Source organism: Prinia subflava, chromosome 5, assembly GCF_021018805.1.
Source record: "Prinia subflava isolate CZ2003 ecotype Zambia chromosome 5, Cam_Psub_1.2, whole genome shotgun sequence".
Lineage (NCBI taxonomy): Eukaryota > Metazoa > Chordata > Aves > Passeriformes > Cisticolidae > Prinia > Prinia subflava.
Genome location: NC_086251.1, coordinates 31939890 through 31967660, shown reverse-complemented (window position 1 = coordinate 31967660; position 27771 = coordinate 31939890). Strand labels below are relative to the sequence as shown.

Sequence of the window (27771 nt, the reverse complement as noted above, 5' to 3'; positions counted from 1 at the left end):
TTATAAACACAATAATAATAATGCTTCAGTTGTCATTTAGCTTTCCAATGATAAAGAACTGTGTGAAGCAACTCAAACAGTGGTAAAGGAAAACAAGGTCTTCTATAAAAATTGAAATGCTTTTGTTTATTGTTTTAAAACAGAATATTTTAAATTAATTTTTATTTTATTTTATAATTAGAAAAAAAGGCAGTTTGATGTCACGGTTGAGTACTAAAACAATTGAAAGCATTACACGTGAAATAAAGGCAACATTCTCTTCTTTTCTCACAGTGGTATTAAAAAAAAAGAAAAAGCTGAAGCACAGCATGGGACAGGGAGAAGTAACAGTCAAATAATGGTAAATAAAGTGGAGTGATCTTCAGGGAAAAATGGAGAAATAAATAAACAATTGCAATATCAATTTGATCTTTTAAAAAATGTATTCAGTGAGTTTCTTGGGGGAAAAATTCAGAGGGGTTGTAAGCTTTGCATCAGTGGCTCTAAATGGGAAAGCTGGCAATCCCTTTAGTGCTGAGTGCTCTAAAATGAAGGCAGAAAAGAAAAGCCTGTGCTGAATACTTCACTGTATATGGGATCATTAAAAAAGTACAGATAAAAGAAGAGTCAATGAAGGGGGAAAGAAGCCATGGGAGATGAGATTAATTCCAGTTTTAAATATTAAAATACCATTCACTAAAGTTAGAAAGAAAAGGCCTGTTGGAGCCCTATGGCACACAATACTCTTCAGTGTGTATTTTGTAAATGTAGATATTCAACTGGAAATTTCCTCCCTACGTGATATATGAAGATGTGCAATCATGAACACTGACACCAGAGCAAAACCTTCTGAAATGCATTTTTATTCATGTATATATTGTACAAGGCATCATGTCCTGGATTTCATACCAGACTTGTCTTATAGCTAAAACAGTATAAAATGAATTATTTAAATCTTCTGATTATTTAGATCTTGTGGTAAAGGCCTCAGTTTCTGATAGTTTCTCACTCGTGTGGTTGGCAAATTCCAGTCCAATATGTCATCATAAAGCCCTTGCAGAGGCCCAGTTTAAATTTTCAGTCATGGTTGCTTAGGGTTATGACTCAGTCAGTGAGTTCACTTCAGGAGAAAGAGTCCGTGTTCCTGTCAAATACACACGGCTTGTCTACAGCTCAACTTTCTGGCAGGGGCAGGCCTTGGTGGGGTACGACTGGTGGTGCTCGATGGGTTTGACCATCATCCATGCAAACTTGCACGGGCGTTGCTTGTTGCAGTCTTTTTGCCAGTATATCACATTCCTGCGGTTTAGGTTTGCTCCAGCACAGGCATCGTACCACCAGCCTCCCCCAGGAATGCCATTGAGTTCCAGTTTGGCACAATTCATAAAGTAATTGTCGTTGTCTCTGTCCTTGGTGGTGAACTTCTGGTTGTCATGGAGATAAGCTTCTGTGTCCAGGGTCAGCGCATCGGTGGCGTTGCCTTTGTAAAGACCAACCCTGAGTCGGTACTGAGACTCTTCCCCCTCAATCAGAAATGGCTCATACTGTCCCCATTTGACTTCAGCATCTAGATTTACAAGTTTAACTCCAAGTACATATTGCACTGAGCTGCCAGTTAACTGATGCATGTACTCATTTCCTAGCCAGTGGTTCTCATGAACAGAGCCAAATCCGTATTTGTAGTCCTGCCAGGTCCTGTCAAAGTCGACAGTACTGTTGGCTGTAATGTGCTGGATTACTGTCCAGCCACCATCCTGCATGTTACAAAAAACAACAATTGATTCCTCTTTTGGCTGGATAATGTAAAGGCCATCTCTGGAATTTCCTTTGGAGCGCTGTAAAATCTCAAAACAGTCCCTTGGATAGTCTGAGTAAAAAAAACCAAAAACAACATAAAAGTATAAATTCTGTTCAAATAATAAATACCAGAAATTAAAGTCTGTCCTTCAGAGTGACTGAATGATTCTTTTCAGATGGGAAGCTGACTGATTTCATTGCAGCTGATGGGCATTTATTCAGCTAAAGGGGGAAGATTTCTGTCAGGAACATGCAGGAAATATTCAGAAATTCAAAAAATGGTTTGTTACTCTGTCATACAACAGAAGTATGATTTTGCATTTATGACAGAAATATGGTTGAAAAGCCAAAAGCTATGTACAGATCATTCATTTTCCACCAGTGTTCCTCTAGTTTGAGTTCTCAGCAAGTTTGCAATTCCCTGTGCCATCTGTAGGACAATTAAGTTTAATAACTAGACCTAGTCTTTTCCTCAATGAACAAATTAATTTCTCTTGAACCAATTTATACTTCAGGCAACTCTAACACCCTTGTGTTAAATTCTGAAATGTATGCCATGTGTTCATTGATAAAAGGGAGATATTAAAGCATATTTCTTGTTAATATAAAGCTTATAAACATCTGAGAATTTTCTTAGGATGAGTTCTTTTCACTCAAACTCCAGGCTAAATTTTATCATGGATTTGCAGGTAGAACTACAGTTCTGTTCAGTGCTGAACACCCGTATCAGGAAAATAGGTGAAATTGCTTTTCCATTTTATTGCTTATCTAGTAGACTCAGAGGGTAATAAAAATGGCATATAAGGCTTGGATTGACCCTCCCTATTGGGCTAAAGTATTTACTGGGTTTTTTTAAAATGTAACATTCTTATCAGGTAATTTATTGCTCTAGTATAATATCAGCCACCTCTGAGACTACAGCATAATGCCCTGAATTTTACAATTGATTGTGAGGTTTAAGAGCCAGAACATAATTTATTTAAATATACATTTACATATGTATGAACTTATAGAGAGCGAATTCCTTTTGTAGAGAAGGATGATATTCATTGTGCTGTTACTCAGAAAGATATTTATGAATTGAAATCACTCACTTCTCCATAGAGTTGAAAGGCATATCCTTATGTCATTAAACTGTGGGATACTTGTAATTTGTATTTAATAAAAACTTGAACGTTTTATATCTCTGTGAGAAAAAATTCAGTAAAATTACATTTGCCTGGTATACATAGCCTACTTGACTCCAAACGTGATGCCATGATTTTGTACAAGTGTTATTTAAGTAATTTATATGGTGATGTCCAAGCCAGCAATATACACTGCCCTTCTTAGTGAACATAGTAGAACAACCTCTACAGACAGGTTCAGGGCTTTGTGGCAGGACACATTCATATTGCAAATTATCCTTCCAGGGCTAGCTTTTGTATATGTTGGTTGAAAATGTTACAGCAAAGCAATAAAGTAAAACACAGAACTCTTCCATACCACTTGCTGTCTTCATGAGTACCTTTTTCATTGGCGTTTCCCAGTCTCTCATAGTCTCTTTGGGGGAGAAGGTGGGCGTTAGCCAGGACCACTGCCTCTGTGGTGCCCAGGGACACAGTGCATTGAGAGAGCAAGAGCAGCAGGAATCCTGCTGAGCTCCTCAATGGCATCTTCCTTTCCTCCTGCAGCAATAGCTGTAACACAGGTTGGAATTGAAAATGGCAATATTTATGACTTCTAGTACAAAAGTCCTGAAGGAGAAAGGTTTTGAAATGCTGAGCTTCAATATGGTAAGTCTCTGTCAAAGTTGGCTCCTCCCATCTTTGAAAGATCTCTCCTTTCCTTTCCAGACTTTGTTTCTGACAAGCCATTCATTTTTCTCACATAGAGCGCTGTGCTGAGACACTGAGACCCATCTCTCACCTGTCACCTTCTGCCATGCTGGGCAATGAAACATAATGTAATCCTGAGTGTGGCAAAAAGCCATCAAGAGTAATGGAATGACGAAAGAAATAGCTCAGCTCTTAATTATCAGAGTTGAATTTTTCTTATTCCCTGCATCCCAACTGCAGTGAAATAGAGACAACAGTGGTCAAAGGGACAGAACATTGCTGATTATCTGTAGCTCAAACAGTCCTCAGAAACATGGCTTTCTTAGTGCTGGAAATGTTTCCATGCACTGGACAACTCACTTAACCTGAACTGTGCATTTTGTGAATTTCTGTCTACAAATTGAAATAACAGGTCACAAGTTTCAATCAGATTAAAAAAAAAACGTTCAGTAAACTTTTATTTAGCCTCTTCAAAACCACAAGGGTTGAATATACTGAATTGAAACAGCTTTGAGCCTCTTTTTATCCACCTTTTGGGGTACATGTCTATTAATACTTCATTCAGTACAGAAGAAGATTTAGGCTATTACTGCACTAAATCCTGGGGTCCTCACTTAGGCAAATCCCAGACTCTCTGAAGAGGAGTTTCTGTCAACCACAGCTTAGAATGAATCAGCTAAACGTTTCCTATACTCCCAAAGGATACATTTACTTAGACTCTAACCAAACTCTTTTAATGCTTTTTTATTTTTTTTTTTTTTTAAGGACGGGGCTCCCCACAGTGGCTTTGCTGAAGGCAGAAAATAGATCTAGCAAAAAAGCTCTTTGGTCAGGGCTTATTTCCTGCCAGCGTCAGCACACGGTCTGCAGAGGCCAGTGTCCTGCTCCACAGTGGCTGATGTCACAACAGAGGCACATTCCTTATAAATCTAATGACTTAGCAGCAGATTCAGCAAACAGTTTACCAGAGTGAAAAAACTCAGCACATTTTTAAAAAAATGTCCAAGATAAATCACTGTAATAAAGTTCAGGTTTGAGAGTTAATTTTTCTACCTACCATACACAAAGACGGCAAATCAGAATTTTCTGTTCTACCTAAAACTATTCAGTAATAGTAATGATTTACTATTAAAATATAATTTGCCATTTTATGCAAAGCTGATAATTTGACATTGGGATCATAATAAACTGGAAAATTACCTTCCATGAAATTTGGCATGGTGCTTCCCGTTAAGCATTTCAATTCTGCTGTACTTGTATTTTATACTATCATGTATCATTTTCACCGAAAGCTTTGCTTATTATGCTAATATGAAGTATTAAATTATAAATTACTTGAAATCAAACCCTAATTCATAAGCCCAAATTCTGATTTTCATGAAATTTGAACTTGGATCAGGAGCTATTTTTTTGAACTGTTTTGTTTTCCTTTTAGTATTTTTTCTTCACTTATATTTATGCATAAACATTGAAAATTGATTCAAAAATCAATTTAATTCCAGAATAGAAATTGGTAATTAAAAATTATGAAGAAAGTACCCAAGGAACACAGCACTGGGCAGGCACCTTACCTTCTTCAAGTGAAGACTGGCAAAGAACAATAATGAGCTCACTGTCTACAGTTGTACTTTGCCTGCTACTGAAGTCCAGGTGAATAAATCAGATCCAATGTGCAATCTCAAATGCAGCAAAAATGCATACTCCTTATTTCACACTGTACTTAATCTGCTGGACTTTGCTCTGACATACTATACTTGCAATTAAGTATGTATGAATTATAAAGTACAAAGTTCTTCCCTAATGATTAAAATGACATAGTAATTAAATTAAATTTCCTTTATTAACCAACAGTGGTGGAGAACCATGAAGAAATCTTAGTTCAGTAAATTATTTATGTTGCTTAAATAGACACGGGCAGATACTAAAATTTGCTTTGCCATTTTGCATAGATGAATTAACTCAGAGCTCTACTGAAATGCAGTCACATTTAAATTGCAGAGATGACTTGATTTTTAAATACTAGGAAGAATCCAAGTATAAGCCATGTTGTTACTTCATGTTTTAATGCGAATGAACCAGAAACAGTGTCTGAGAACTCTAAAAAATACAGCAAACAAAAGCAGAACAGGCTGGTCAACAGGTTTCTATTTTAGTTTATGGAGATTGACAAGAGTCAGTTAACACTAACTCAGATCAAATCTGTCATGAACTAAATAAATGAATTATTGCTATGTAGCTATGTATCTGAAAGTTCCACTGTCTGCCTGCATGGCCTTTAGGTGACATCTAATCTACATTTACCCTTTGAAAGATTAGACAACACTTAAGATTTTGAGCTTCCTGATCCACCCTGCAAACCATTTTGATCAGAGTCTGTCCTTGAAACAAATCACAGTTAAAATGGATGGAACATTTAAGACCTGTGCAAGCTCTACTTCAGGATTCATATCAAGTCATAATTTCTGTTCTTCAACAATTCATCTTCAGTGAGGATTTGTATTTCATGTACCATTAAATCAATACCCACAGCAAATGCTTTAGGAAATGTTTGCTTGTAACATTTAAAACTTAGTGATTTTTCTCTTCCTTTTTAAAGCACAAGCACTGTATTACACAGGAGGATGTCCACAGGGAGTTAGAACTGTATCTTCTCTGTTACACTGGTCAGTTGTAGAGCTACAGGGAAAAGTTTAAAAATACATATTCTCTGCTTTTAGCATTACAAAGCTCAGGGAACTTCTGATATATGTATGTTTTACAATATCTGATTTATGGCTGGTACCAACTATTAAAAGCCTTGTCTAAGGCATGGAAATACTGTATGGTAGCTTATGAAATATAAAATTGCTTTGAACAGATACATATCTTGCTGAAATAGTATGCCAAGAAAAGGTAGGAGAAGGTACCTTGCCACTCTGTCCGTATAGATACACTCTGAAAAACACCATTGACTCTAGTGGTATTTATTGATGGGCCTCTCATCACCCTGATATAAATTGGGGTGCATCTTTGGTGCCTTTGATTCCTGTATATTTCATCACTATTTATCTCCTCTCCTGTCTTTCCATTTTTCTTTATTTTCTTGCTGTTTGCTTCTTTGTTGATTTCCAAACTTTCATCTGAGCTGGCAGAGCAGAAGTGAAGTGGGAAGTGTTTAATTAGAAGAGAGAAGAATGGGCACCAGCATTCATTCACTCATGCTCAAAAAGGCATCTATTTTTGTAGATGAAAACTTTGAAAAACAATTTAAATCTTTACGTTTCCCTCTCTGCTCCTGATTCTAATTTTTCAGAAATTAGATCATGACCCTAAGGTCAAAGTAATTTACATAGGTATGGTTTGGTAATACAGAGATTTCAAAATAAAACATTGCTACAATGACTTGTTTTTAGCCATGTTAATTAAGATACTTCATTTTTTAGCCCAATGACCACATATTCCTTCTCTACAGTATGCTGAAGTTTTAATTATCCTTCTGATTCTGCTGAGGTTTAACTGACAAACGTTCATTTGAATTTTTCCAATTCGGGCTCTCCTGTGTGGCAATACTCTTTACACATTCTTTATGTCCATATGGCCCATCAATCCAGCCTGTTCAGATGCCTCTGCAGAGCCTTCCTGCCGTCCAGCAGATCAACACTTCCACCCAACTTCTCATCTGCAGACTGACTGAGGGTGCATTTGAACCCCTTATCCAAATGATTGAAGAAGACATTAAACAGGACTGGCTCCAGAACTGAGCCCTGGGGATCACCACAGGGGACCAGGCACCAGCTGGATGGAGCAGCTCTCACCCCAACTCTCTGGGCCATGTTACTGAGCCACTTTCTTACCTGAGAGATGAGTGCACCTGTCCAAGCCATAGGAATCCAGTCCCTCCAGGAGAATGCTGTGGGAAACATCAAAGGCTTGACTGAGGTCCAGGTAGACAACGTCCACAGCCTTCCCATTATCCGCTTGAGTAGGTCACTGTGTCAGAAGACACCCAGTTGGTCAGGGCCTTTCACAAACCCATGCTGTGGGGGCCTGATCCCCTGGTTGTCCTGAGTGCCATCAGAATGGGGGAAGCTTCCATGAGCTTCCCCAGCACCAAGGTCAGGATGACAGGCCTGTAGTTCCCAGATCCTCCTTCCAGGCTTGTAGATGGGCGTTGCATTTCCCTAACCTTCCTGGTTAGCCAGGACTGCTGGTACATGGTGGGAAGGGACTCAGGAGCAGTTCCACTAGCTCCCACCTGGTCCCATAGACCTGAGTGTGGCTCAGTGGCATAGCAGGTCTCATAGCAGGTTGCTGAGCATTTCCCCTTGGATTGTAGTGACTTCATTCTGCTCCCCATTCCTGTCTTTCAGCTCACAGGGCTGAGTAGCTTGAGAACAACTAGTCATGCTGTTAACCACTTTAACCACCTCAGCCTTTCCCTCGGCCTTTGTCACTGCTTACCCCTGCATCCAGTAAAGAACAGAGATTATCCTTAGCCCTCCTTTTGCTGGCAATGAATTTATAGAAACATTTTTATTGTTGTTAGGACAGTAGTCAGATTAAATTCTGGTTGTGCTTTGATCCTTCTAATGGTATTCCCCATAAGCTCACATTATCTTTGTAGTTCTTCTGAGTTTCCTGCCCCTTCTTCCAAAGGTCATAAAATCTGAATTTCTCTCTGAGTTTCTGTCCAAATTCTCTGTTCAGCCACCTTTTGGCACATGGGACAGTTTGCTCCTGCATCTAAGATTTCCCTCTTGGAGAATGTTCTGCCTTTCTGGACTCCTTTGCACCTCAGGATGCAGATCAAGCTTTCTGGAAGTCCAAGGCAGTTCTGCTCTCCCCACTCCTTACTTTTCCAAGAACTTAAAAATCCATCATTTCATGATCACTGTGCCCAAGACAGACTCTGTCATTATGGGAAAGGCTTTGACACAGGCTGGCAACTTGCATACCCAGGATCTTCAAAAGCTTGACATGGGTGATTTATGGATTTGCATGGTTGCCAGAAGGATGCAAAATGCTAACTTACATGCAAGAAAGTAGTTCAATATACTGAGGAACACAAGAAACTAAGTTCTAACATGACAAAACACATAAAACACATAACAAAGGGCCCACTGAGTATCTTTTCCTGAAAGAAGTTTCATGGGCACACAGCACAAGTGATTGTTTTGGGAAAACAAGCTAAGAAACCAACAAAGCCCCACCAAACAACAAAATCAGGCCACTTCTGCAGCTTTGAGTGATTTTGAATTGCTTTGCAGCCTTGGCTAAATGTACTTTGGTATCTTTGCATAGGATCAGTAACAAAAAAAATGTTCATAACAGCTTTCACTTGTTCTTGAACTTCTGAGCTGGCACTGGGATATGAAGTGTGTGTTTTGTCTGACAATACAGAAAGCCATTATTAACTGCTGAAACACATTGCACATAAGGCTATCTTCAACTGAAATTTTAAATCTCTTTTTACACATTCAGTATTTGTGAGATGAGCCACTATTTGGGGAATGAACCAAAGTATATTTTTTGACTGAGTGTAAAACAGAACAAATGCTACTCTCTTAAAAACATTTGACTTTTCAAATGTTCAGCAAATTTATTGATATTTCTTACAAAAATATTTTAAGAACTGAAGTAAATACTAAAAACATATTCTTTGTATCTTTCTGCTGAACCAAGACTAAATTCTAAGGGTGTAGAAACTTAACAGAATTGAAGAAGGTTTGGTTTCAACAAAAACACTGACCTAACTGGAAAAATACAATTAAAACCATTATCATGGAAGATATTGGAAAATAACTGTTCAGTTAGCTGACAGGACTGGTGGTAATGAAAAACTTAAGTTACTCAGGTAGCTTTGAAAAACAGTATGATACTTCTGTAAACAGTATGAAACTTCTGGTAATTGATTTAATTCTAAAGGTGGCAAAAATCTCCAGATATGAACACTGCAGGTGAAAACTGTCAGAGAATGCTTGCGTGGAATGCCAATTTGTTGATAGATAACAAATAGGTGTTTGTTAGATAGATAGATAGATAAGTGACACCTATCTTAAGATAGTAGAATTTGTGATTCTGAGGAAAAGTAGGTGCAACATTGTAAGGACAATGTATTTATAAAAATAAAAGGCAGACAAATAAGCTTAGGCAACCATCTTCTATCCTCTCTTGCTATCACTATCAAGGGACATAAAAACCCAACAAATACTCTGAAAACAGATTGGACATAAAAAGAAGTTAAACCCAAATTCCCATTATTTTATGAGGGAGAAGGGCAAATGGCACAGGGTTTTTTTTGTTGTTGCAGACTTCATGAACAATGATCTTCTAAACTTAATGAACTTCATAAACTTAATGAAATTAATTTTAATGAAGGAGTAGGACTGGAGGCCAGATTAAGTGAAAAACATTTCAACAAAGCTGAAGTAGTTAAGTATTTTCAAAGTTTCAAGGACAGATAAAATCCTGTATATACCTTACGAGCTAGCAAAATCCTCTCTGAACCATTTACAATTATATTTTAGAAGTAATGGAGGTCCTAGAGGATTTCATTGAGCCAATCTTTTAAAAAGGGGGAAAAGCTAAGCAAAATAAAGAGTAAGATACCTTTCAAAACACAGAAAATAACTGAAAAAAACCCCTATGGAAGATAAGCTGATGAAAAGCAGCCAGCAAAAACTGGTCAAGAAAGAAATCAAATCAATTCATCAACTGTCTGTAGTTTAGAGAAAACAAAATTTAAAAGTATCCAGCATTTCAGATCTGATCCAGATTTGGCATATTGCAAAGTATGAATCAAACTCAGAGTCATATGTTAAACACTATCTAGGTAGCAGTCAGCTTTCAGGATAATTTCTACTACAAAACCACATCTAATAAAGTCAATAATTTGAAAATATTTTCCATCTGAATGTACCAATTTTACCCCAAGTACTTGAACAAATAGAAAAAAATATTTTAGAAATACTTGCAGAAATATTTGAGTCAAGAATTTCAGATGATTATCAGCCCAAAGATATTTAAAAAGCAATGTGTTGATCTTAATTTTAAATCAATTAGCTATATGATTTAGTTTTAAATATTTTAGCTTAACCTTGTAATATAGGAGTCTAAAAATTTTTTTTCAGCTGGGACAAGAAGCAGCTGGAAGCATTGCCATGGCAACCATCTCATTTCCAAAGAGAGAGTCTGTGATTTTTGTTGCTCTTTAGCAAGCTCACAGCTCAGTAGCAATGTTAAAAAAAAAAGGGAGGGGGGCTTGGAAGAATAATGAAAAGGATGCTTCAAAACATATGGCAGACTTTAAGTAAACAAAGTAAATTTTCAGTCTGATGATGAGCCCAAGGAAAAGAACCAAACAAAAAAAACAAACCAAACCACATATATCCCACCACTCTAACATGTGTCTTTGAAAATGACTGTAGAATCAATCTCTCCTGGAAATTATGTTTATCACAGATTTCACTGTCTCACACTAAGTACGTGACTTAGTTTCTTGATCCTACTGTTTAAGGAAAATTGATAGCAACATGAATAATACACAGGGGGTGGATAGGGTGGGAGCAAAAAAATTCTGTCAAAACAACACATTTTACTGCCCACAGCTCTCCCCAGGAGAGAGGTTGAGATCATATCATAAGAATTAGTCAGATTGCTCAGTGACTACTGAAAGATTTTAAGGAACTATGGTGTTATGGTGTTACGAACCTATAGTCTAAGAACTTTTACAGACTAGAAAACCTGCAGTACCTCTTTAACACATTGCTTCTGAAAAAGCTATAGAATTTAGAAATTAAGGGACCTCATGCACAGATCTCAGGGTTATGGTTTAAACTCTTATTTACCCCTGCTTCATTGTGGTTGGCTAAATGCCCTTTCCTGGCTGCTGGAGAATTGCATGGTTACGGCACACACGGGTCTCAGATGATGGTCGCGCAGACAACAGTGTGCTGAAGTGCTGCAGCAGCACAAGGCCATGCACAGGCTAAAAGTGCATTCCTACGATGTGGGCTGGGAGTTTTTCATCATCTGCATCTGCAGTCATGCTGTCTGTGCTCCACTGCTGAGACCAATACCCCTTGCAGTGCTGGAGAAGGAATACTAAAGTTCCCTTCAGAAGGAATGCTGTATAGCAGAGCAAGACCTTCAGAGGTGTGCATGCATTTTTGCACAGGTATGAGTGGAACCTGGCTGCACGGGTAACTTCAGTCGATATTTTGTTCATAAAGGAGCTAGCTAACTGAGGCAAGTAAGCACTGCTAAAAATAGTAAATACAGTAGAGCCTAATCCTGATTCAAACTTCTGTTGATAAACCAAATCATATTCTTATTGTAGTAACATTTGATTATGCAGTTTCCTAACTTGGAAAGTAAAGAAATTGTTAGAATGTAAAAGTATGCAAACATAAACTATATAAAGTATGAAAAATACGTAAGGAAAGAATAGACAATAAAACACCATTAAAAAAACCCCTAACAACAAACCAATAAACAGTGCTTAAATCAAGTTAGAAATTTAAATCTTTTTAGATGTAATCATGTTTTGCAAAAAGGCAGATATAGAAAGTGGAAGTTTATTTAGTTTAAAAAAAAGCTATCAAATCTGAACAATGTTCAAGAAGATTAAAAAAGGCTAACAAGGGATTGCAAAGCTGTAAAGGCACTTAATGAGCTTCAGAAGGCAAGTGTATTGTCATATAAGAAAGATACACAAAGAAGTGCAATGTATGAACAAGAGCATGCAATTTTTTTTGTAATCAACAGATTTGATAGAGAGGCAGAATTCTACAAATGTGTTTCTTTACTATGTGGTACTGGTGAAGTTGAAAGCAGCAGGTGGCTAGGTGTTAGTTAATGGCATTTAAGATGACTCTTTTCATGAAGAACTATCCAGACCCTTTGGACATTTTAGTCAATCATCTTTTTTTCTCAATGAAATAGCTGTAAACAGTGCATTAAACTCTTGTATTTGCAGTGAACAGTGTCTATAAAATCCTTCTAATACTCTTCTCAGTGTACACTTACACTTTTTGGAAAAAAAAACCAACCTAACAATAAAATAAGTTTTAAATGCATTACAAAGAAAGCACAGCAGTTTGATCAGGTCTTTCCAGGACAAATGACCTCTCCACCATTAGTCAGCTACCTGGTGACAGAAATAATTGGTTGCTACCAGTGAAACACTTGAAAGAACAAGTGATGTACACAATTATTTCTGCCAGCACCAGCTCAATAGAGCTTGCTACTGCAATTTCAACAAGAGTTTGTAGTCTTCATAAAAACGAAGGGCAAAAAGAAGTGAAAAAATTCTGAGCAAATACCACATGAATTGAAGTAGCAGAAAAACAAATCAAAAGAGAAGAGGGAGTATCAACACTACAATTCAAAACCAAAATGAGAGGATTTCAGGAAAATGTTCCTCTACAAATCTCTACTGATTGTCTGTAGATGCTCATGTCTAATGTGGGGGACCCTTACAAAGCTACAGGTAGGGTTATTATTTTTATGAAGGAAACATTTCATCACAAACCTGGTAATAACACCATAGTTCAATTCTCATCACTTTTGGTAAATATGATGATGAATGCTGTACTTTTTCCACTATAAGCCTGTCTTTCAGTAACTTTTAGTAACTGCTCCACCTCTCATCTGAGCTCCTCCTCTTTCCAAGAGAATGTTTAGCATGGCAAAAGTACAGGCTCATTCGGAGGTTTGACCTCAAATTTCTTTGGACACTCTTTACTAATTCAGCTCATGCATTTCTCACCTGCCAAGCTGAAGCATTCCAAACCACATCAACGGATGGTTGAGAAAACAAAGTGGTAGGAAAAGAAACACTCCTCCCTACTGCCAGAAATTTGTTTCAAGTCTTATTCTGTTTTGATCCCAGGAATGGAAAGTATTATTCCCAAGTATTTAAATGGATTCTTCATGCATCTGCATGGTAAATAGCAGTCCTATGCCCTGCACACTAGACTATGAATGTCCTATTCTCCATTTTGAAACACAGTGGAAAACCCACACCTGTGTGTACCAGACAGCAGAAGACCCTTAAGAATCCAGAGAACTTATGAGAACATTCTAATAGTTCACACAGAAAAAATGTTCCATTAAAATATTTTCTTTTCTTACTTCCTGTGTTTGCAAATGAGTTTTACCACCTATTATATTACTTTTTTAATGTCTGTATTCAAATTAAAAGAATCAGTCAAAAATTCAGTTTAGTTTGAAAAATGCCACAAAAGGTTTTCTTTCCGTTGCATATTCACTACCTTTTACTCTTGACTGAATGAGTCTTTAATGACTTTTTATTCCTACCAGCCGTGCAGAACCAAACACACAATACAAATGATCCTAACTGTGATGTTTTGTGTATCATCAATAAATGATCTAACCAGCTAAATTTCCACTTGTTTTTCTGCAGAAAGTTATTCTGTCATTAATCTTTATAGCCTTATTAGAAACAAGGCATTACATAAAGGTTACTGACAGCATAATTGAAGGAATAACCTTGTAATTTCAAAAGTGAACCGGTTTTCCTGAAAAATCAATATTTATTATGAAAGAGGATGAATAATCATTTATGGCTTTTGAAACACAGAAACAAAATAAATTAAAATGCCTCAGCCTATTTATGACCTCAAGAAGCTTTCACTAGCTCAATCTGAAAATAGACTGAAACTCAATACTATTCCTACAGACAATTTTCTGACTAAAATCTCCCTGAATGTTGTATTAATATGTGGCCTGAATCACCTGATTATTCACACAGTATAATGTTCAAAATAGTCATTAAGATCTAAGGTCCTGTCTTTAAAGCCACTGAAATTATGGAAGAAATAAGCGCCTTTAAAACTCTAATTTTTTTTCACTATGAATAGTGATTGCTTCTTGGAAGTCACTATTTATTAGAAGACTATTACATAGAGAGAGCCCTGCACTGAGAGGGGGAAAACTGGCTAGATTGTACCACTAAGGGAAGAGCCTTAAATGGGTGCCCAGTTTTTATGTAGTGACAGAGGGAAAGACTGATGAACTTCATCTCTTGAATGGTATAGGAATCTCTCCCAGATGGAGAGAAACACGGGATAACTGCTTTTTCTTTACTCACATGGGTAATAGGCATTTGGCATTTGGCATTTTTACCATTTGGCTAATACCAAATAGGTGAAGAAGTCAGTGCTCTCCTAAAGGCTGTGGCTATAGTTCATTTGCTCACTTGTCACTTGCCAACACTACATCCACCCAGAAAACAGTATCTGTAGAACATCATGGAAACACCTTCCAGCTACAATTTTTTGTAAACCTTAGTATTTGAGTTAAATATGCCATGACAGCAATACTTAAATTTTCTTCTACCTTTGAGGGCTTTCTCCAAATTTTTCTCCTTACAATTAATTATAGTTTCAAGTATCTTACTAAATGAAACATTACCAGAGAACTTCCCTGGACATGGGAATCTGCTGATTCGTAGCATTAAGCTTGTGTAATAGCTGTCAATACACTTTTGGAATATGCCTAATAACAACACTGTCCCTCCCCTCCCAGTAATTCCTGGATATGGTAGCGAAGTTAGCAGGGCATGACTCCTGAGCTGCAGTGTCTCCGAGCTTTGTTTTGGAGAGCACAGCATGCACAGGGGTTCTTCCTGCCACACTGGCCTCTGTGCCAGTTCCTTGGTGGGAACAAGCCTTTGGAGATACAGACCATGATTAAGCCTATTAAGTAGGACCTTCCAAATGCCCTGTGCACCACAGGTGCCTCTTGTGCTTCTCCTGCCTAAGAATGTGCAAAATGTAATCTTTTCAACCTTTTAATATTGTTCAGTAAATCTGCTTTTCCACTGATTTGAAGTTTAAAATTTCAGGTTCTTTCTGTATTCCTTAGCCCATCAACAGTAGATCTAAACACTTCCATTTTCCTTCAGTTTGTTAAATTAGCATAATATATAGACAAATATATCCATATTTTATTCTGACACATCAGAATGAAAACCACTAAGGATTTGTTACTATTTATTTTATATTGGTTATTTTCTTAAAAGAAATGAGTCTCAAATGCAACACAAAATTGTAGGAGTACAAATTCACTACCTACTAACTACTAATAGCAACAAAATTAAGATCAAAGCTGTTTTAAACATGAAAATTAAACCCTTTTAGTAATTTAAGGTACTGCTATCAGTGTTAGCTTAGTAACCTTTATGCAATTAAGGGTACATTAACACCCAAGTGGAGATTTTTAAGTGGATCTTAGTGATTTAATATACTTTCCACTAAGTTGGAAAATATGTACTTAAAATGCCTAGATCGTTTTTGAAATTTTGACATGTAGTTACTTAAAAAGGATTGCTTTAACAGAGACATAAGATCTACATAAAGATCTACACAAAGATGCCTAACAAAGGTACTCTTTAACAAGATTACATACTGGATTTTTTTCATATTGCCACACTCTCTGAGTGCCCAATATTCGCTTACCTAAATAAATAATTTATACTAAATAATAATTTATACTAAATTTATCTTCACAATTACTTCTATGAGACAAGTTTCTCATAACTTATACACAAGAAATTGAAACAGAATAGATTTTTTTTAGTCCGACAGTATCAAGGCACTTGATACTAAAGTTCTCTTCACAAATACAAGTTTTAATTACAAGCCAGTCTGTCACTCTGAAGCAATATATACCCCATTTACAGAGCCATTATCATCCCCACTGCATCAAAAAGATAGAGAACTAACAAATATTTTTTTGCTTAAAACAAAGGGGAGATAGCCTGTACATTAGATTTCTTCCTTATATGTGTAGAATGTGAGCATCTTTGATGATGCAATTAGTAAAATTATTTCACAATGTTCCACACACCTTCCAGACCATCTTAAATGACTAACAGCTAAAACAGACTTCAAAATGTGTCTCCTCTCCCTTATACATGGCTTGTCATAAACTCAGTTGCCCACTCATTCAGAACGTGGCTAAATGAGCTCTTCAGCTGCAAATCCTCAAGATGCAGTGAGCTCATTGAATTACTCACACTCACTCCCAGGAACAGAGAATTCCTGCCTGTGACTGTGTGTTTCTGGTGCTTACTTCCTGCTGGCTCTGGGATTTCTTTGATCCTTCTGTGAGCTGATTTAACTTTCTAAAAGATAAGAGAATTTCAGCAGACTGATGAACCAATTTCCCTTGTTAAATCAAGGTATGACAAAGCCTGAGAAATACCAGAACTTGTAATCAGAAGGCAGCAGGGTTAGCCAGTCCAAGCTGAGGGAGTACATCTTCCTCCTTTTAGCAATAAGGAAATCAGCTTGTCTGTAGTCCAAGTAAATCTTTAATTTCTGTTCTGAGGTATCAGTTACTTCAATTCAGAGTCTGCCTTATGTTATTTCAGAAAGTCTTACTAAAAGGCAGTTATGTTGTTTTTGAAAATGGAGATGCCACACCTAACACAGAAGACTGATCCTAAAAATCTGTAAATAAGAAAATAAAACTGAACTACAGTAAACATTTATTTTCTGCAGAAATTCAACCTTACATTGTAACTGCTAAGGATCAAGTAAGTTTCGCCCAGTGGCATTTATGAGAGCCCAAGGCCACATTACAACTTTGACTGTGCTGGTTTTGACTGTGGTAGTTATAACCCTCACAGTGGCTGGTGTGGGGCCATGCTTAGGACTTGTGCTGGAAACAGTGTTGATAACCCAGAGACATTTTCATTACTGATGCACAGTGCTCCCACAGAGCCTTTTCTGCTCCTCACCCACCCCAGCAGCAAGGGGCCTGGGGGTGCACAAGGAGATGGGAGGCAACACAGCCAGGACAGCTGACCCCAAATGACCAAAGGGATATTGCAGACCATACAGCATCATGCTCTGCATACAGAGTGGGGGGAAGGAGAGTGGGCTATTTGGAGTGATGGCTTTGTCTTCCCAAGTATGCCTTAGGTGTGCTGGAGCCCTGCTGACCTGGGAATGATTGAACACCTGCCTGCCCGAGGGAAGTTGTGAATTCTTTGTGTGTGCAGATTTTGCTTTCCCTATTAAACTGCCCTTTTCTCGACCCACAAATTCTTTTACCCTTGTGACTCTCTTCCCCATCCCACTGGGGGAGTCAGTGAGAAGCTGCGTGGGGCTGGGCTTTGGCTGAGGTTAAACTACAACAACGACCAATTGACTGGAAGTGACCAATGCACTCTGGCTAGAACCTTTGCTCACTTGACACCCAGATTCCAGCTCTGAAATGAAAAAAAAGTGTAACTTGCAGTAGCTCAGCAGCAGACTAACACACTTCTACAAACTGCTTTATCACAAAGGTGTCTGAAAAGGAGGTGAATAATGTACAGGATTTGTGGGCTTGATTTTTCTGGTAACAGGTTTCTGAGAGTGGAGCACTGCATCTGATCCTGGAGCACAAAGGAACTGCCTCAACCTTCAGTTACAAAGTCCTAAGAAAAAGAGAAGTGATGAATATTCCATATGCTCCTTCCAAAGTTTTAATACGATTTTTACAGTTCCTGTGAACTTTTTCACTCTGCACTCTTAACAAAGGCTTTCATCTTTTCATGGCCTGAATTCTCCATTCTCCCTTGAAGACAAATCAAGAATGTGAACAGACACCATGAAAGAAGGCAGAAATATTAGTTCCTACCTTTGTAATTTTGCCATGTTCCTAACATGGAAAAATGCATCCGTATGATTAATTATAAGCTAAAGCAATTCAATTGTTATTTCAAATACTGTTAAACAAAAGTAACCCATGGCTTGTACTTCCAGGATAGCACAGTAACAATGCTAATTGCTCCACCTTCAAAGTATTGCTGTTTTTCATATATTTTTTTCATAGGACACTGCTGAAAGAGGGTTTTTTAATAATTTTTTTCTTCACCAATGCAACTTGACACGTATTTCAGTAGATCCTTCCAGCAAGAACATCCAAATATCTTCTTGTCTCCATCGAAAATATTTTACTTCATATGTGAAACAAAAAGACCATTCAAGCAAAATGTGCTTAAAACCTTAAAAAATTGACGTAATATTATGAATGAGGATTTAGTCCCTTGCAACTTTAATTTTTCCCAGTATAACTTCTAAATATGTATTCTAAGAAAATTTATAGCCCTCTTCTTGTGTATGGCAGAACAAGTACATGCATTAGAATTGATTTTGCTTCAGATGTACTGTAAGTGGGTATTAAATACCTTTTTTTGGAAGCAGATATACATTACCTATGGTGCATGGACACTGTTACTGAACAAGTTACCAGCTGTAAAGATGAAGAACAGCATTTATGATGAAAAAATTTTTATGGACTGTTGCTATGGGTGTGGCAAGTTTGCTGTCATTTTAATTTGCAGACATAGTGAAAAACAATCAGTTTTTACAACTTTTCTCTAGGTAGCTTGAAAAGATACTGTGTAAGTCATATAGAGGCATGCTCAAAGAACAAAGTTCTGTCGGTGACTAAGCATTCCTCAAGAGCCATATACTTTGGAACATATTTTTTAAGATGAGCAGAATTTAGCTTCCTGCTACACCTGGAGTTCTTTTCTTTCGTTTTAAAATTAGTTAACTTGAACTTCATTTCAAATTCTGTATTTTGCCTCAAATCATTCCATTGGTAAGCTGAAAGCACAGCACACATAGAAAGAGTGAAAAGCTTCAGTGCAGGAGCACAGGCATCTGTACGACCAACCACTATGACTGAGGCAGAAGCTGATTTATTGTTCACATTAACACACAGTTACAGACTCTAAGGTGTTTGTTCACATGGTCATGCATCATTTCATTGGCCAGCTCGCCCTGTCCACGAGGCAGGCACGCGTCCCTTAGGGAATGTGACTGGCTACAGTTCAGAGCCTTCATGGCCTCCCTTAGCTTACTCTTGTTGTCTTGGTATTCTTCTTTCTCAGGCTCTTCTTCTTATTTTCAGCCCTGTTTTTCTCAGTAACCTTGATGAATTCCTGAGGGTTCTGATAGCAATAACTGCAGGTGGTTGTAAGATTACTCCCAAACAGTTTGGCTGGTGCATCAGAATGGCCTGTTATACAGATGTATTGCTACACCTCAGTGTCACAGAAGTGATACACATAAATTAGAAAAGAAAGATTTGAGATCTTGACAGCTTAAATGACTTCCTCATGCAAGATACTTTGCTTTCTTTCCTCCCAAAGAGTTTTTAGCAGAAAGTAGATCAGAGTAAAACTGGGGAATACATAGTGGAAAATCTTTGAACTAAAGATTGGCCAGAGAGGTTGTGAAGTCTCCCTCACTGAAGATATCCAAGAACCAACTGGATGCAATCCCATGCTCTAGGATGACCCTGACTGGGACATGGGACCAGAGGACTCACTGTGGTCCCCTCCAACCTTACCCACTCTGTGATTCTGTAAATTGTACAGGCAGCAAACAGCATAAAATAAAATTATTTTATATGTAATGTGACAAGCTGATACAGCAAATTACTTACCCAGTAAACTCCCAACTCCATTTTGAAAGGATGATTTGTTCACTTCAAAACTCAACAAGTGTAAAACATTAAAGACAGCTTAAAACTGAACTCCGCTCCTATTATCTTTGAAATTTTTTTATACATTGTCTGAAGACATTTATTACCATGAAACACATTGTATAATTTAATTCTCTACAGAACAATATAGTTAATTCAATATCATCAATAACTTTATACAGATACAGTATTGAAGCCATGTCATCTTTTGCTTACTGTCAAGTACAAAACCCATTATAGAGTCTAAAAAAAGCTACAAACCACACTTGTAGCATAACCTATGTTGTGCCTGGGTAAAGTTTACAGCAGTGGTTTTTTGATCTTTCAAAGACAAATAAACATGACACCAAAGAGCTGTGGAAACTCAGACTTAGGAGGAAGACTTAACTACCTCCTTTTTCCAGAACTACTTTTCCCTGCTTTACTGCTGCTACCACCAGACTTGCTGGAAGATTTTGAAGAGAAAAGTCTTGTCATGAATTCAGACACATCTGGCAGCTCATGGTTGGAATTCAGCATGTTCATTGACTGCTCCATTTCCTGCATGCAAAGATCAGATAATCTTAATAGCTTGTAACAATTCTGGCTGTATCTAAGGCATCAGTTAAAAGACTGTATGAGAAAGATACCAAATTTTCCCAAACATTGTTTTACTTTTTGGACTCCTCCAGGATACATATTGCTACATAGTTTTATGCAACAACAGCTAAACACCCAGCTACACACAGAAACATAAAACCCAAAACTAAAAGCAGCAGTGTATGAAAAATGGTAACCATGTCTTATGCAGTCTTACAGGGCAACCATCTGATAAAAAAAAATCAAAAAGATAAAATTTATTTATTTTCAGCACTACTTTTCTCCATATTAATATTTAGGCTATTGTTTAGATATTCAGATCTGTGTTCTCATAGATGTCATACTTTTGTTTTTCAATTTATTATTTATAGCAAATCAACAAACTTTTGATGCTGTTTGAAGGGATTAGATATTTTTATTGCCCTACTTTCTGACACCAAGCTACTAGAGTACTGCAGCTGAGTTGTCATTCCTTCAGGAAAAAAGGGATTTTAATGTAAGACCATATATCCAGGTAAGCTTAATGTAACTTTAGGGTTTAGCACAGTGGTTCTATGAAATGAACTAGCATTTTAAAATAAAGCAATCTTGAAGTACTTTTAATGCCTGCAACAGCTGAACTGCACATCCACAAAGGGATAATGGTTATGGCAATTTCGAGTTTCGTGTGGGATTGTCATCTTGCTCTTGTCTCATTCAGAATGATAGATCTTTAGGTGCTTTCCAGGCGTTTTAGTAGCCTTTTTTACTACTGCATCTACACTACACCTCTAAAACAAGCACAGTTACTGAATCATACAGCTTTCTATACAAACTAGTACTGTGCTGATTCCAGAAAGAAAAAAGAAGTTAATTTGAAAAATGTCATACAGCCTCCATATACTCCACAAGTTAACACTTAACAATTTAATACATGGTCATCTAGAGAATGCTACCACAATTTAGTTCTTACAAACAATTTCTTCCTACTTTTTAAAGATAAGTTAAATTATAGGCAAAATTCTTCCAACTTAAAAATTTCTCCTTAAGGAGTCATATCAGTTATCTGATAAGAACTAAATCACTGGAAATTTTGATGGTTTTACCAACAGAACAACCTGTCTATAAGCAGTGTCACATCAGTGAAAAAAGTAAAGCATATGTGATTATCTGTTTTTTAAATTCAACTTTCAGAGTTCAGCTTGGTTTGAAGAACATGCCATGAATATATAATGTATCTTTGTATCTGTTTTTTAATCAAAATTATAGTCAAAGAGCATTATACAGCTCTGATACGCTGACATACCTTTATAAAGATATTACTTATTTAAAAAAAATACTCAGACACCTATAAAGTACTACTGAAGACAGTGGTCATTTATAGAAAAAGGAGCTTTTAGTTAACCAAGCCTTCAAAAAGCAGCCACCCATGACATACAAATAATACTTGTAAAAATAAAAGATTTAGCAAACACCTTGAATATCCATTTTGTCCTAGCCTTCTGCTATTCAGCATTTTGCATGATGAAAGGACAATAAATCAGATAATCAATGACTACATTGAGACTCCATATCGTATATACTAGTGCAATATCTGGATTTAACAGTGTAGTGAACTGTGGTTAGGCTGAAGCGCAAGAGAACCCCACATCACACTCAACACACTGGGCACTTATTAAATGACTCATTGCTTAAACAGCAACATGTATTAGCTAAATAAGTGATGCCCATTAAGGCTTTCTTTAAAGTACAGTTTTGTTATTATTACCTTTCTGTGCCTTGAAATCTCATTACCTGTGATCTCTCCATATGCAATGACTGAATGCACTTACCCGCCTCATATCAGGATCACTGGTGTTGACAACTTTAGGCAAAAGCACAAATATCAGTAATGGAAGAACCATCATCATCACCTACAGAGAAAACAGGAAATACCTCTTCAGCTTAGTTGTTGCTCTGAACACTTTTAGACCTACTAAAATAAAATGAAGCTCTATTAAACAGCCAAACTCTAGAACTAGTGATTCTGAATCAGTAAGCCAGTAACACTTGTCAGGAATGAAACCTGGTGAGGGAGTACTGTGTTTTAAACACCAGTTTTCAAAGTTGGACCAATAAGGTCCAACCAATAAGGTTGTTCTCTCTTACACCTGTTGTACTTAAGAGTTTTGCAACATGTTGATCTCTACACTACAAGAACAGCATTGCACTGTCAAAGCAAGAGACTTTCACGGGCTACTTTCAGAGGACGTACACTAACAGTGGTACACAGGGGAGGAGATGTCACACAAAAACTTTCCATTTGTAAGCAAGTAAAATCAATCCTCTCAGACGAGCAAAGGAAAAATGCATATTTTTGCTCAATTGTTTTATTCTTAGTATTCTGACAAATAGCTGTATTTGGATGCTTAGCATACTTGAAATATTTGTGTGTTGCCTGTACATACCATAGGGTTCATGAGGAAATCTGTCCATCCCCAAGATTCTCTCTTTATAAAATACGAAGGTGGTCCGGAAGATTTCATCTGGAGTGGATATGGCAGCCTGACAACTTCAGAGGGTTTGATGTAATTCACATATCTTGCTCTATATTAGCCAAAATGTAAATAATTGAAAATATAAACATAGACTCTTTGGCAAATAATAAAGATTAAAAAAATCCAAACAAATTTTAATAAAAGACTACAAACAAAACCATCTGCTATGCAATGTCAACTAGGCTTCACTTTTGAAAAGCTAATTTGTCTCAACAGCTTAAAGGAATCAAAAGCAAACCATGTTTTGTCACCTTGTAAACAAGCAAGAAAAACAATGCTGTTTAAGGTCCAGCTTTGAATAGTGCAGTGTAGTTTAACCAGTTTGCTCAGGAGATCAACTACTTGTGAAGTTAATACCTTTTCCATAAGTACATTACTCTGCATTTATCAATATTGAATCTCAGTCTATTACTTCATAAGGTTTTTCCATAGTTCATCACTAGTATTCTTCATTTGGGCCTAATTATTAGATAATAACTCAGTACTAACATCTTTGTCATTCTTGACCTATTTTTCATGATTTATGAATATTTATCTACTTTGTGCAACTCCAGGAATGACTTCTGTCCATAAATAATTTATTCTTTGTGATTTTTTCACCAAATACTCATCTATAGAATCTTTCCCTCCTACCTATGACTACGTGTTTTGTAGAAAACTCGAGATTTTCAAGCAGATCTATCAAATACATTTGTTATCCACATGCTGTTTCCTCTTTCTAGCTATTAATGTAATTTTTTAAAGCAGCACATCCCTTAGAAAAGCCCTGTAGACATTTTCCCCGAGTATCTTGGTTTTTCATGCATCTCTGATTCCTCAGCTGCATTCCTCGTTACAGTTTCTACCTGCTGGACTGGTAGAGATGTCAAGTCTCCTGCTACGTTCCCCTGCAGATGTATCCCAGCAATTTACTCAACATCAAATTTGTTACCTTACCAGTCCTTAGATACACAGTGCTAAGGGTGAGGTTATATCCAATATTTTGTCTGCGTCTTTGTATTTGTTACATATTAATTATTACCAGTAAGATACTAACAAGTATGAAAATAAGAATTCCATAAAGTCTGGAAAAACCTCAGCTCAAATAAACTCTTTGATCTTACTATAAGCTCAAACATTATTATATTATGACTATAATTATGTATTATAATCATGAAATATTATTATATTATATTTATTATTATTATAAACAGACTGTTTGCACCGTTTTCAGTGAGATTTCAATTTTTAACCTCCCCTTAATATACTGCAGGAGTGTTTACACTGGTGACTGTATTCCTAGAAGTTAAGATGCTATGTGCATGCTTGAACAAAGAAAAATTAAATACCAGCATTTTCATTTAAATGAAAATCACCTTAATAGACAGATTTTTCTGTATTACTGGATAGTCTATAGTTACAGTCAAGAGTGGTTTGGCAACAACATAAAAACAAGCCAACAATCCTACAGAAATAATGGAAACTGGCAACTGCTAATATTGACCAGTAACTGTAACAAGTGTCTTATGGGGGTGCAACAGAATTATTCAAAAATTTCTTTGTGCCCACTACTGACAGTGCATTTATTAAAGAAATGTGTGGGAAAAGGGAAGAAGGAAAAAAAGTGTTGACAAAAAATAAAGCAGTTAACTAGTTTATGCCTAGATTTTTAGGATAGCTGCAAAAAAAATAATAAAAGCAAACAAACAGATGAACTTTTAAAGTCTCTTTTCTCTTATTTCAGGCCATAAATACAAAAGGAAGAAAGGTAGGAGCCTTTGGAATTTGAGAAACATGCTTCCAGAAGTGATGTTAAAAGAAGCTGACACATACAGTCTGAGATGGAACATCAGACCTACAGCAGTGCTTCCACGAGCTCTTACACTCTGCTGTCAGGCACACATAATTCATCAATACAGAGGCACATCAGGAAAGGCTCACCTCATTTTGCCTTTTGAAGTTATGTCAACTCGCACGGGCTCAAATTTATGAGCAGGGGATATAACTTCTACCACGTAAGATCCTGAAGGTACATCATGAACCACAAAACTTCCATCGGTCCTGAAAAAAACAGTGAGTTCCACCACATTTCAGTACGCTCCAGAACATAAGACAAGGTGCTCTGTTGCACTTAAATTTTTTTTTTAAAGAAGCTATATCATTTTGTATTACAAATCTTAATATAACCACAATGACCCAAAGGAAATAAGTTAGCACTCACAATATCAAGCCCCTTACGTTCATCAACGCATGCCGCAATAGGAGCGAAAATTCCCTTTTTGGTTGAAGGTTTTGTTGTGCCCTCAAGGTGTTGTCCTGCTGGAGGAGTAATTTAACAGCCCTAATAAAATCTGAAATAAGTTATATTTCATGTATTCAAGTGATGGCAGAAGTATTTTACACCTTCCTTCCTCCTTCTGGAATACATACAATGGAGTTTACTTTGGTTCAGTGCCTCTCCTGAAAGCAAAGCCCCCCCCAGACTGACATTCTACACAGTGTGGGTGGGTAAAAGGGACGATTTGCAATGCACAAAAATAGCGGTTTTTACTTCTAATTGCTCCCTTTAGGACCAGCCCACGCTGGAAAGCTCAATCACAGCCATAAGGAAACTAAGAGCTCTGAACATATGCACAGAAAGGATTTTTACACACGTGGCTTTTATTTTAAAACATGAAACTTGAATATTCGATGAAAATATTAGTACAAGGTTACTTGTAAGCTTCAGCACCAGTTGCCTTAAAGGTACAGAAGTTTTGCTCCTGTGTATTCCAGAAGTCTCCAATAAGAAAAAACTAATGTTCTCTACCTTGTTAAGTGCAACATCAAAGATCTCTTTCCCAAAAATAGGATGCAAAGTTAATACAAAAATTTGTTCGAAGGGAAAAAAAATCTAACCAACCCTAAAAAATTAGTAAAATGCACCAGAAAAACAAATAAATGAGCCCTCTTAAAAGTGAATTCTCAAAGAATTTGTCATTATGTCCTTCACACCACATCTCTCTCTAACATGAACACTTAAGGACCTATGCACCTTTATGTGATGATTTGAATTTAAGAATGCTTACACTCTCTTATATTCCAACTGCTATAACAATGTTTACCTGATAATTTAATTTTTCATTCTTTACAGTATTGGAGAAATTTAGGATTTCGATTAAGCATTTAGCAATTTGCCAACCTGACAGCAGCTATTAAATCAGCTCCTAAATATGATGTCAGGCTCTCAAAATTGTTTGTAGTGGCTAAGCAGGTGAAACACTGTCAAGGTTGTACAAGATCTGCAGAGCAGAATCTGTTGTGCTAATGTATTGACAGAACCCAAAGTCAAAATTAAGTTTAACTCCTACTTAGATTAGTTAAAAATTATGAATATTTATGAGGGTGTATCTTCATTCCACATAAACTCATTTTTGTACATTTTTTAAAAGCAATGTCTTATACTGTACTGAAAATCACTAAGAATTTAGAATTTACTTCTACTCTTGAAATTATGGCATTAGTTCAGTTGTTAATTCTGAGGATATTTTCTATGTCTTAGATTCTCGAGGGTTTTTGCTTATCTGAATGTATCCAATACCACACAAGTCTGAAGATAATGATTCTTTACAGTTTCCAGCTACATTTGCATGATGCTGTGTGAAGGAACAACGCCACGTCCCTTAAATTAGCTTTCACCAGTAGTTAAAGTTTTCACGGGTATTTTAACACAGAACTACAATTGTAACTTCTGCCATGAACAAACATATCTCCACATCGGGTAAATTCTTATCAAAGGTGAGGTTCTTAAATAAGAAGTAGCAGAACTTACTACAGAGGTTGAGAATAAACATGGTCTTCCAGACAGTGCAAAACCATTTGGGGTTTCTGTTTTGGCTGTGTTTTTGTTTGTTTGTTAGTTTTAATTAAACTCCGTTTCGAAGTTTTTGGCCAGCAACCTGAGTCATCAGTTTGGATACGTCTGCTGGACGTGAGGCCAAAACCTACGGCACCGCACGGCTGGCGGTGCCCAGCCCATTACAGGGCAGGGCCCAGCGCTCACAGTACCGCCAGCAGCTCAGCTCGGGATTCTGTGATCCCACGACCCTGCGGCCGTGCGCGCCTGACCGGGACACGGCCGAGCCCTGCAGGAGCCGCCTCAGCCGCCATCGCAGGCTGGGCCGGGCCGGGCCTGCGAGCGGGCCGCACGGCCCCGGGAGCGGCCGGCTCCCGCCCGGGCAAGGCCGCCCGCCGCCCCGCTCCGCCCCGCCCGCCGCTCACTTCAGGAAGCCGACGTGCTCCTCCCCGTCCACCAGCACCCGGGCACCCGCGATCCAGTCCTGCGGCTTCACCCCGGGCACCACGGCCCGGCCCTCGATCTTAAACCGCTCCCCGGGGCCCGCGCCGCCCGACGGCTCCGCCGGCCCGACGGGCTCCGATCCGCGGGCGCCGCGGGGCAGCGGCGCCGCCGAGAGACACAGCAGAGCCAGCCACAGGGCCCCTGCCCGCGCCGCCATCGCCGCCCGCCCTGCGCCTGCGCCGCCGCCGGCAGGGATGGCCCCGCCCCGCGGCACGGCCCCGCCCCTCGCTATGGCCCCGCCCCTCTGCGCGGCCCCGCCCTTCGGCACGGCCCC

The 27771-nt window shown here is 37.8% G+C and overlaps 2 protein-coding genes across 3 annotated transcripts; both read right to left on the bottom strand.

Annotated features, from left to right (window-relative positions):
- Positions 1-839: 839 nt before the first annotated feature.
- Positions 840-8427, bottom strand: LOC134550590 (fibrinogen-like protein 1-like protein). 2 transcript variants are annotated; one of them, XM_063397334.1, is made up of 3 exons: positions 7427-8427; positions 3284-3455; positions 840-1846 (listed from the first exon to the last, which is right to left on the bottom strand). In XM_063397334.1, the coding sequence occupies exons 1-3, from the start codon at positions 7541-7543 to the stop codon at positions 1146-1148; spliced, it is 990 nt and encodes a 329-aa protein (XP_063253404.1). In that variant the 5' UTR covers positions 7544-8427; the 3' UTR covers positions 840-1145. The 2 variants fall into 2 exon arrangements, with proteins under 2 accessions (XP_063253404.1, XP_063253403.1); XM_063397333.1 differs by lacking the exon at positions 7427-8427 and having other exon boundaries at positions 3284-5160.
- A 9629-nt stretch (positions 8428-18056) lies between these two features.
- On the bottom strand, positions 18057-27697 carry EMC7 (ER membrane protein complex subunit 7). The gene is made up of 5 exons (XM_063398803.1): positions 27419-27697; positions 25100-25219; positions 23090-23228; positions 22475-22555; positions 18057-20624 (listed from the first exon to the last, which is right to left on the bottom strand). Exons 1-5 carry the CDS (start codon positions 27652-27654, stop codon positions 20472-20474), a joined length of 729 nt encoding a protein of 242 aa, XP_063254873.1. The 5' UTR covers positions 27655-27697; the 3' UTR covers positions 18057-20471.
- Between the last annotated feature and the right edge of the window lie 74 nt (positions 27698-27771).

Coding starts and splice junctions, on each gene's coding strand:
- LOC134550590 (XM_063397333.1), bottom strand. CDS start 3,632: ATGGCTTGTCAGAAACAAAGTCTGGAAAGGAAAGGAGAGATCTTTCAA. Junction 1,847..3,283: donor GGGAAACGCCAATGAAAAAG/GTACTCATGAAG, acceptor TTTTTTACTCAG/ACTATCCAAGGGACTGTTTT.
- EMC7 (XM_063398803.1), bottom strand. CDS start 27,654: ATGGCGGCGCGGGCAGGGGCCCTGTGGCTGGCTCTGCTGTGTCTCTCG. Junction 23,229..25,099: donor ACTTCAAAAGGCAAAATGAG/GTGAGCCTTTCC, acceptor TGGCTAATATAG/AGCAAGATATGTGAATTACA. Junction 22,556..23,089: donor ATTTCCTCATGAACCCTATG/GTATGTACAGGC, acceptor TTTTCTCTGTAG/GTGATGATGATGGTTCTTCC.